This window comes from Danio aesculapii, chromosome 17 (assembly GCF_903798145.1).
Source record: "Danio aesculapii chromosome 17, fDanAes4.1, whole genome shotgun sequence".
In the NCBI taxonomy this organism is placed as follows: domain Eukaryota; kingdom Metazoa; phylum Chordata; class Actinopteri; order Cypriniformes; family Danionidae; genus Danio; species Danio aesculapii.
In genome coordinates, this window is record NC_079451.1 from 12,968,758 (window position 1) to 12,979,989 (window position 11,232).

The 11,232-nt window shown below is 37.6% G+C and overlaps 1 protein-coding gene across 1 annotated transcript in view; it reads left to right on the forward strand.

The window, feature by feature from the left end:
• The first annotated feature begins 9,174 nt into the window (after positions 1-9,174).
• Positions 9,175-11,232, forward strand: part of foxa2 (forkhead box A2) — a 2,611-nt gene continuing 553 nt past the window's right edge. Inside the window, exons 1-2 of the mRNA XM_056477019.1 lie at positions 9,175-9,593; positions 10,331-11,232. The exon at positions 10,331-11,232 is cut by the window's right edge and continues 553 nt beyond it. Coding sequence (XP_056332994.1) covers positions 9,522-9,593; positions 10,331-11,232 — 974 coding nt within the window. The 5' untranslated portion in view covers positions 9,175-9,521. The remainder of the gene's footprint in view (positions 9,594-10,330) is intronic.

An 11,232-nucleotide genomic window follows, 5' to 3' on the forward strand; every position in this document is an offset into this window, starting at 1 on the left:
GAAATTACAGTGAATGAAACATTTCTTTAGATGAAATACTTATATTTGGTGGTGAAAAGTATATTTGGTGATACGGTGCATTGTACTAACACAATTAAACATATTCAATTCGTCTTTACTTCTATAGTGCTTTAACAATGTAGATTGTGTCAAAGCATCTTAACATAGAAGTCCTAGTAAATTGAAACTGTGTCAGTCCAATTTTCAGCGTTGAAGTTCAGTTCAGTTCAGTTCAGTTTAGTTTAGTTTAGTTTAGTTCAGTTCAGTTCAGTTCGTTCATTCATTTTCTTTTTGGCTTAGTCCCTTTATTAATCCGGGGTCGCCACAGCCGACTGAACCGCCAACTTCCAGCTGCAACCCATCACTGGAAAACATCCATATACACTCATTTACATTCACACCACAGACAATTTAGTCAACCCAATTCACCTATACCACATATCTTTGGACTTGTGGGGGAAACTGGAGCACCTGGAGGAAACCCACGCGAACACGGGGAGAACATGCAAACTCCGCACAGAAACGCCAACTGACCCAGCCGAGGCTCGAACAGGCGACCTTCTTGCTGTGAGGCAGGCGATCGTGCTACCCACTTCGCCACCATGCAGCCCTAGTTCAGTTCAGTGTGGTTAAATTTTCACTGCTGAAAGTCCAAACACTGCAGAACAAATCCATTGTTGCGCAGCTCCACAAGTTCCAAACCAAACAAGCCAGTGGTGAGGAACAAACTTCACCAATTGACGAAAGTGAAGGAAGAAAAAACATGAGAGAAAACAGGCTCAGTTGAGCATGACCATCAGTCCTCTGGCCAAACTTCTTGCCCAGAGCTGCAGCCTAGGCTGAATGCTGTGTGTCTATCGTGGAGAAGCTGCAGACTCGTCTGACACGGCTCTTTCAGGATCATGCTCTTTTGTCAATACTTTAAACCATTTCACATGGTAAAACACAATGTGCAGATCTTCCTTAGACTTTTCAGCAAAACTCTAAACACATTTTCATTCTCAAAACACACATGATGTGAAAATTGACATGTCATGTTTTTCAAGTGATGTGACAACCGATATAGTCAAACAGGTTGTTGAAAGTGGGAAGGAGAGTGTCTAAGCATGGTTAGAAGAAACAATGTGAGAGGACGAGTGCTTTGGGCAGTGTATGAAATTGGATCTCCCTCATACTCACCTTTCCAGTAATTTTATGGAAAGTGTATGATAAACGACCCTACACAAGAGTAGATCTGCTGCAAGTCATGGATTTAGCATTTGGTGATATAGGTGAGGAATCATGTCAGGGCTGGATAAGGCACACTAGAGGCTTCTTCCCCGTTGCTTTAGGAGATACAATATTGTGTGTGATGTCGACGAAGGGTTATGATTCAGCCCAAAGACAAGAAGAAGCAAACTGATCTTGTTTCCACCTTTGATTTTTGTCCCTTTTAGTATTGTTTACTGTAGTACAGTGCATCATAGGCTGTTAACCGTACAATGAACAAATTGTGTGACCCTGAACATTGAGATTAAAACTGTACTTCTCCCTGAGAACTATGTTTTGAACAATGTATTTTCTGTTTTGTGTTGTATTGTTTACTTACTGCTTGGGATTGTACAGTTGAAGTCAGAATTATTAGCCCCCTTTGAATTTTTTTTCTTTTTAGATAATTCCTAAACAATGTTTAACAGAGCAAGAACATTTTCACAATATGTCTGATATTTTTTCTTCTGGAGAAAGTTTTATTTGTTTTATTTTGGCTAGAATAAAAGCAGTTTTCATTTTTTAAAAACTATTTTATGTCAAAATGATTAGCCCCTTTAAGCTATATTTATGGTGGCTTGAAAAGCCAGCATACTGTTATCTATCTTAAACTTCTTCTTCTTCTTCTTCTTCTTCTTCTTCTTCTTCTTCTTCTGAGACTAATTTCTAAGTGTATCTCCTCCTAGGCCTTTCAAGCTACATACTTCAAACTTTCGTCAAACCTTCAAACTGGTCTGACTCGGGTTGCTATATCTTTTCTAACTGATCCGACTTTGGGTTTTCCGAAAAACGACCCAGAAAAATCCCAAAAGTCCTATTGACTTAACATTGGGTCAAACTTGATGGGCTCATAACAAATGTGAGCTCATAACTTTGCATCAGACTGTCCTACAGACTTCTTACTGGACTCATTTAACTCAGTCTAGCCAGCAGCCAATAACTGATGACTTTTTAACTTACTAGCCACTCCCTAGCAACTACTTACAGCACCCTAGCAACTGTCCCATAGACTTCCATTGTAAAAGACTCTCATTTACTTAACATTGGATCAACCTTTGTGAGCTCATAACTCTGCATCAGACTGTCCTACAGACTAGAGTCTGGCCTCATTCAACTCAGTCTAGCCAGCAGCCAATCACTGATTACCTTTAAACTTACTAGCCACTCCCTAGCAACCAATTTCAGCACCCTAGCAACTGTCCCAGAGACTGTGACTAGCTTTTCTAACACATGCTAACAGTTTAAACTTCCTACTGACATGCTAATCTTGCTAGAAAGGTGCTAGCAACACGATAGTGACATGCTAGTCATGCTAGTAACATGCTAATTCATGCTAACAACATGCTAATTCATGCTAGAAACAAGCTGATTCATGCTAGAATCATGCTAGTAACATACTAATATCATGCTAGTTACATGCTAATTCATGCTAATATCATGCTAGTTACATGCTAATTCGTGCTAGAATCATGCTAGTTACATGCTAATTCATGCTAGAATAATGTTAACTACATGCTAACTCATGCTAGAATCATGCTAGTAACATGCTAATTCATGCTAGTAACATGCTGGTAACATGCTAATTGATACTAGAATCATGCTAACAACATGCTAATTCATGCTAGAAACATGCTAGTAACATGCTAATTCATGCTAGAAATACGCTAATAACATGCTAATTCATGCTAGAATCATGCTAACAACATGCTAATTCATGCTAGAATCATGCTAGTAACATGCTAATTCACGCTAGAATCATGCTAATTCATGCTAAAAACATGCTAATTCATGCTAGAATCATGCTAATAAAATGCTAATTCATGCTAGAAATATGCTAGTAGCATGCTAATTCATGCTAGAATCATGCTAACAACATGCTAATTCATGCTAGAATCATGCTAGTAACATGCTAATTCATGCTAGTAACATGCTAATTCATGCTAGAATCATGCTAATTCATGCTAGAAACATGCTAATTCATGCTAGGATCATGCTAGTAACATGCTAATTCATGTTAGAAACATGCAAGTAACATGCTAATTCGTGCTAGGATCATGCTAGTAACATGCTAATTCATGCTAGAATCATGCTAGTAACATGCTAAGTCATGCTAGGATCATGCTAATAACATGCTAATTCGTGCTAGAATCATGCTAGTAACATGCTAAATCATGCTAGAACTATGCTAGAAACATGCTAATTCATGCTAGAATCATGCTAACAACATGCTAATACATGCTAATCCATGCTATAATCATGCTAGTTACATGCTAATTCATGCTAGAATCATGTTAATTCATGGTAGAATCATGCTAGTTACATGCTAATTTATGTTAGAATCATGCTAGTTACTTGCTAATTCATGCTAGTAACATGCTAATTCATGCTAGAAAAATGCTAGTAACATGCTAATTAATGCTAGAATCATGCTAATTGATGTTAGCAACTGCCTAGCAACCACTCAGAATACTTTAGCAACCAACTAGCAACAACCTAGAAACATGCTAACATATATGTACTTATCTATGCCGACTGTTTCAAACTTTAAAAACTGCTTCAGTTATTTACACTTTAAAACGACTTCAAACTTTTAGACTCAGCTTTTCAAGCCACCATTCAAGCCACCATTGGTGGCTAATAATTCTGACTTCAACTGTATATCATTTTGATCACTTTGTTTGTTATTTGAGAGCAATGCTTGAATTTGAACACAGGTAAAACATGTAATAGTGCTTGAAGATGAGGTTTTGTGTTTAATGGTCTTAGAAAATGGACCAATGGTTCAGAAATTGTGTTTTAGCAATCAAGAAAAACTGTATTATTTTGAGCGCTTGTATCAGTTGATAGTTATATCATGTTAATTAAATAAATGCCGTTTTTTCAAATGTAATGTTTGAGTTGCATTTTGAAATGGGATTAATTTTATGTTTAATTGTGTTATTTAAAAAAAATATATTTCAGTTCAGTGAACAAAATATATTTGACTTGTGTATATTAAGCATTTGAAAAAAAATAGCTTTGCAAAAATTATCAGTTTAAATTTTGTAACTAGAGTTTTGAAAATTGACACCAGGGTCCTATAATTTGTGGTCCTATAAATCCATGTATCAGGATAGGCTTTAAAAGGTATCATAAACTTGAACAAACTCTCCAACAATTATTATATTATTAGGCATATGGAATAAGTTAATACATGAACACATAATGCTGAAAACACAACATCAAGCTCTTTGTGATGGTTGTTTGGGGTCAGCCTTCATTCCAGCTCTTTTAATCCCAAACTCGCTATCATCTATCAGGCTGGAATACAGATAAGACTGTCCTCTGGCAGACACAGGAATAATGGAAAATGGGAACAGTCAAATGCCTTCTGACTGATGTAAAACTAAGACGTGACTGTTTTCATAAGAGGCTCTGAACGCCTCCATTCAGCAGATGGAAAAGCTGCTAATCATTAAATGATAAATGGTAGAATCTAAATAAAACATGTTACCCTGGAACACAATATTTTATGTTGAACATGTATTTTTTGGCAATAGCCAAATATACATTTTTCAGGTTAAAATTATTGATGCTTCTTTTATGCCAAAAATATTGAATATTGAGTAAAGGTTATATTTTATCAATCTACTGTAAATAAATCTAAACTTTTTTATGTTGTAATGTGTATTGCTATGAACTTTATGTGGACAAAATATGACTTTTGGTATTTTTCTATTTAATCTCATCGGAATATTGTCCTGTCCTAACAAACTATACATCAACAAAATGCGTGTTTGTTCCGCTTTCAGGTATTAAATCTCAGAAGTCTTAGTTTCCAAAAATTCACACTTATGACTGGTTTTGCATTCCAGAGTCACATGCTTGGATTTCTCAAAACATATATCAAAAACTCTGAAAGGGGCACCACTTGTCCTTGACACCTCCATTAGCATTTCTGATGCTACTAATGGGAAGAAAGAGAGAGGTGCCAAGAAAAACCAAGAAACTCTAATCTCTTACTAACTTCACATTACATCCAATGACACCTATTTAATAACTTTCCCTAATGAATTGATTTCAGACCAGCTCCCGTTGACTTTACTTCTGCTCTGAGGTAAAAATGTGTCAGGTGAGTGTGAACGATGGCAGCTCATAGTGCTCAAACGGACTGATAGCAGTGATATTTAAGAGATTCTCTTCCCACGGGAGCCTGCCATTTAATTAGCATACTGACGCTTGTCCTCACGTTTAATTGCTTTTGGCTTGTAATTAAAATGTGTGTTGACTTTGCAGTTCCCTTACTGATGAATAGCAATGGAGGGTTATGTGATATTACATTTTTGCTGTGGCATACATTAAAATGGCCGGATTAAAATAATGGATTTAATCCTAACCTCTTTGTCCTTAGAAGGGTAATAGTTTGTCAGACATGCCAAAGCATTATAATGCATTAATCTGGTCAATTAAGAGATTTACCACCTCAAGCTTTTAAAAGGCTTCATTTTGTTCCCTGTCACCCCGTTTGGCCATTTAGCTGAAATGAGGCCATGTTTGATATTGTGCATTCAGAGGCTCCGGTATGCTGGGCTTGATGGATGCGGATTGGCACCTTGTTTGAGGTATGCATGATTGTGCTCTGTTCTTTTTTGCATTACAAGAGAAGTGTATTGCTGTGGGCCCTGGATACAGACCAAACAGAAGTGCACTTTGGGGCAAATGCTTCTCAATATCAAAATGTGCTTATTTGAGGAAGTCCTTTAGCCCATTTACGCCACTGTTTGCACCCAGGGCCCTGTGCAATATCTTCTGTACCACCCCTTCAGCTTTGAATGGCATTTCAATGGCGGGCCTGCGTATTCCCTCCCCTCTGCGTCCAGCCACCGTTGTGTGCATTCCCCAGTGCACTACTTTTGAGATTCATTTCCAGGTAAACATGCTTTGGTTGGCCGCAAACCTGCAGCCAACAGGGGTTGTCACAGCTGTGCCAGATAATAGCCAGAACAAACTGCTGTCTCACTCCGGAATGTTTACTGTTGCCACAGACACTGTGCAGCAAACATTTTTGCATTTTTTATTTAGAAAGAAAGAGGTTCCGATATCTATCTATCTATCTATCTATCTATCTATCTATCTATCTATCTATCTATCTATCTATCTATCTATCTATCTATCTGTGTTTGGGTAAATTATGGACAAATCCAACCCATCAACAATTTATATCAGTTGTAGTAGCCTAAATCTATCCGGACCTCTCTACGATCTCAAACATAAATTCCTAGTGACAAAAAAGAGAATGGAGGTCAGTGTTTAGAGATTCCATGACAATATTTACTGAGAATACAGGCTGTAATGTATGAGAGTAAGAGGATCACCCAGGAGCCACCCACAGTGACAGTACATTGCAACACATTGAGTGTGTAGAATTGTATGATGAGCTTGATCAAGCTCTGAGCATGCTGGGGAATACCGAAGCTGTTGATGTCAAAAAGTTCCTTGATAAAAACGTGTTTTAATCAAAAGTTTTAGAATGTGTTGTTTCAAATAAACAATACAAAAGCATGACATTTCCCAGCCCAAATTCATAGGTGATCAAAGTATAGACCAATGTTCCAACGTGGTGTGTTTACTCAAAGATGGGGTCCTTTTGCATTTTCACCAAATACAAGATTGTGACCTTCTGCACAGAATTTGTTCACAGTCTGTACCTAGTCTATTAATAATTAACTTCAAACAAAATAGTCCAGGAGAACACTGAGCCATGTATTTTAAAAACAATACATTTAAGTAAATTTATCAAAATTAGAGTAAAGTTAGCTGAATAGCACTGTAAAAATTTTGAAAATGCAATGCCTACCAATAGATATTCACATAAAGGACTTGATTTATATTTTGGATTTTCAGACAATGTACAATAGTAATTTCGGGACAGTGTATTTAAAAAAAGATTTAGCTAATATGATCTCATATGATAATTCAGTTTATTATGACCTTTACATAGAGAGAGAGAGAGAGAGAGAGAGAGAGAGAGAGAGAGAGAGAGAGAGAGAGAGAGAGAGAGAGAGAGTATTTAAATATGAAGATCAAGATTGGGATGTAGATCAAGATTAGAATGGAAATCAGAAATTTAACAGCCCCGTTTTCGTTAATGCTATTTACATTAAAAGATATGTAATTAATAAAATAATATGAATGACTATGGAGTCGTCGAACTTTAAACTTTTAATAATACATAAAACCCTTCTACAAAGTACTTATGATAAAAAAAAATCAGATCAAACTGTAAACAATTTAAACACGGCCAGTAAACATGGCCCTACAATTTTCATTCAAATGAAAAAATATAGGCTACCGTTGCTTAATTACTATTTTCAACGATCTATCCAAACAAAATATATTGTCAGCATCTACAAATCCAATATTTCTACATATGAAAGTTTTCACTTGCATACAGTTCGAGTTATCTAAAGTAGCCTTATTTAACGGACCGTTGTGAATGAATATTGACCTCCGTTATAGTAAAACAACTGCACTCTCAAAGCACAACAAGAAATGGGTCGGAATTTGCTGAACGTTATTTGTTCGGTGATGTTATCGTTTAGCGGTGTCTGTGAGCACGCCCAACTTACACAGTTTACACAATACACACAGACCCAAATAAACTCTGATTATATTGGCAAATTGTATCCCTGTTTTACGCAAATACGTTCTAAATCTGATTCTACAACATTAATGTTCGTAGGCGCGCGTCAAAACAAGAAAGAATGGATCTTTATTATCATTAATGAATAACTTAAAATAATAGGGAATGAGAACGTAATAATTTTCACGTTTAGCTAAAAATTGAATATCAAATGAATTGTTAGCGAGCTGTAACATGTATGGTTTTGTATTATTTAACAATTTTTTTAAAAAGATCAGTATTCCATGCAGGCTACGATCTGACTATTTGAATAATAAATAATATATCAAATAATGCAAAAAGGTTTACATAAAAAAACTTTATTATGACAAGGTCCATGACCGTTATTACAAAGAGTTAACGTGTATAATATATCAGATTTTTTTTTTAAATCAACTTTTAGACCAAGAGAGGGCGCACTATTTTTTTTCACCAAATCAGAAGACGAAAAACATTTAAGGCCAAGAGAATGCTATCAGAATATAACGGTTTAAATTGTTTATTTATAAGCATTAAGTTGCATACAGGCTATGGAAGTTCAGTATTTCAAATTAACTTTTTTTTCTTTGCCTTTAGCTTGAGCTTCACCAAGCACCACCTACACCGTGGATGGCAAACAAAGTGTACAAATGTTAGGCTACTTTGTTTAATGAAGGCAATCAAATCTTGCCACTGAGCTCCGCAGAATCAACACCGATGACCTGATCTTACATTAGCAAACTGTGTACCGCTATTAGTTACATAAACTAGAGCGCAGGTAAACAAATTAATTCAAAATAGACATTTTTTTAAAATAATACAGTGCGTGTTATTCTGGCCTATATTTTTACCTTGATTTTTATAGGCTTATTTAATTATGCCTAAGTGCAATTATGTCCATGGAAAATAATAAACCAGATAAATCTGGCATTAGTTAAAACTTTTTTACTGAAAAATATAGGGCTTTAAAAATAACTAACCGTAAGGGAAAATTGTAACCTAATAAATATAGGCCTATATACACAAGGTTTTGCTTAAATATGTGACGCATGTAGGATTAACACTTTGCTTCAAATTATATATTAATTATATCTAAACAAAAACCACAGTTAAACCCAGAAGTGTTGGGATTCTTAAATTCGTGTTCCCCAGTTTTATCTGGATGTGATTTCAAACCACTCCTCTCACAGCAGTCCAAACTGCTATTCCCCTTTTCTCCCGCTGGAATACAATAAGATTAGGATATAATGAATGTTTTCAAATGGGGCTGCTCTTTTCAAGCTGCGCAGGTGTACAATAGGGGGGCAAATGGAGAAGTCTCACGCCTAGGTGTGAGCAGATTATTCAAATAGGGGCCGAGTGAAGCAGTAGGGATTGGAGGCTCGCCCGGGCGCACAGAGCTATATCACAGCGTTAAGAGCCAGCAGCAGGCGTCATTTCAACTGCAGTCATCTCAGATACACACACATACACAAACACACATGCGCCAGCCCTTGACAGGAGGAGAGCACAACGACGACACGAGTGTATCCCGTGGTCCCCAACAACCACATTTGGCTGCCAAAGGACACACAATACCGGCATTTCTCGTGTGGGGAAGCGTTTTAAAAAGTAGACGAAACTTTTTTCCAGGATGCTCGGTGCTGTCAAAATGGAGGGACACGAACACGCAGCAGACTGGAGCACTTACTACGGAGAGCCCGAGGTGGGTAACTCACCTAAATAAATATATATGTATTTTTTTTCTCCTCGTCGAAATCCGATCCGGTTTTATACAACTCAATATTAGCCCTGAGATAATATTAACTTTGAGATCAAATATTGACTTGAGGCGCCTCCAAATCCTCCCCCATCATCTCGACGCCTTGCACTATCCTAACAAAGTTGTGCTTGACATGCAACGCAAACTTTTCATTTCCAATTACGAATAGCCTACCGACGAATACACGGGTTTTATTATTTAACAACATCGGATGTTCAGAAGCGAAAATAACTTGCTCTTCGAACTTTTGAACAGATAGACTAATTCTTGCTTTTAAATATCTGAACGGCTGTCCTGGCAACCTGTAATTGAGTAGCTTTAAATGCACCCCAAAACAGACTTTCACTTTAGTAAAACTAAACAAATAGTTATACAGCAAACATTTCCAGATTAAAGCATTTTAAAGCCTTAAAACATCCAAACAAAATTACTCTTTAATAAAATGAAAGTAACCCGAACTAACAAATCGAATCTTCAGCAAACCCTGAAAAAAAAAAATATAAATAAATATATATATATATATATATATATATATATATATATATATATATATATATATATATATATATATATATATATATATATATATATATTTATATGAATAAAAAATCTATGTTGGTTCTGAAAAAAAAACGTTGATGAATTTGTAATTAATCGAACTGTCTGGTTTTCTTTCGCAGTGTTACACCTCGGTCAGCAACATGAACACTGGACTGGGAATGAATTCCATGAACACTTACATGACTATGTCCGGGATGAGTTCGACTGCAAACATGACAGCAGCTAACACCATGAACATGTCCTATGTTAACACGGGCATGAGCCCTTCAATGACAGGCATGTCCCCCGGTACGGGAGCGATGCCCGGCATGGGTGCGGGTATGACGGGCATGAGCGCAGCCCTGAGCCCGACCATGAGCCCCATGGCAGCACAGGCGCCCTCCATGAACGCCTTAACCTCGTACAGCAACATGAACGCTATGAGCCCTATGTACGGCCAGTCGAACATAAACAGATCGAGAGACCCGAAGACCTACCGCAGGAGCTACACGCATGCCAAGCCCCCTTACTCGTACATTTCTCTAATAACCATGGCCATCCAGCAGTCGCCCAGTAAGATGCTGACCCTCAGTGAGATTTACCAGTGGATAATGGACCTTTTCCCTTTTTACCGACAGAACCAGCAACGCTGGCAGAACTCTATCCGCCACTCCCTGTCTTTTAACGACTGTTTTCTGAAAGTCCCGCGCTCTCCGGATAAGCCGGGTAAAGGTTCGTTTTGGACCCTTCATCCCGATTCCGGAAACATGTTCGAAAACGGCTGCTACCTGAGGAGGCAAAAGCGCTTCAAGTGCGATAAGAAACTCAGCAAGGATCCAAGTCGGAAAACATCGGAGGGCGGATCGAACAGCAGCTCCGAGAGCTGCAATGGGAACGAATCTCCTCATTCCAACTCTTCAACCAACGAGCACAAAAGATCCCTGTCTGACATGAAGTCTGGTCAAGGTCTGAGCCCGGACCACGAAGCATCCCCGACCTCCCAGGCGCAGCACCTACTGGCTCAACATCACTCTGTTCTAGC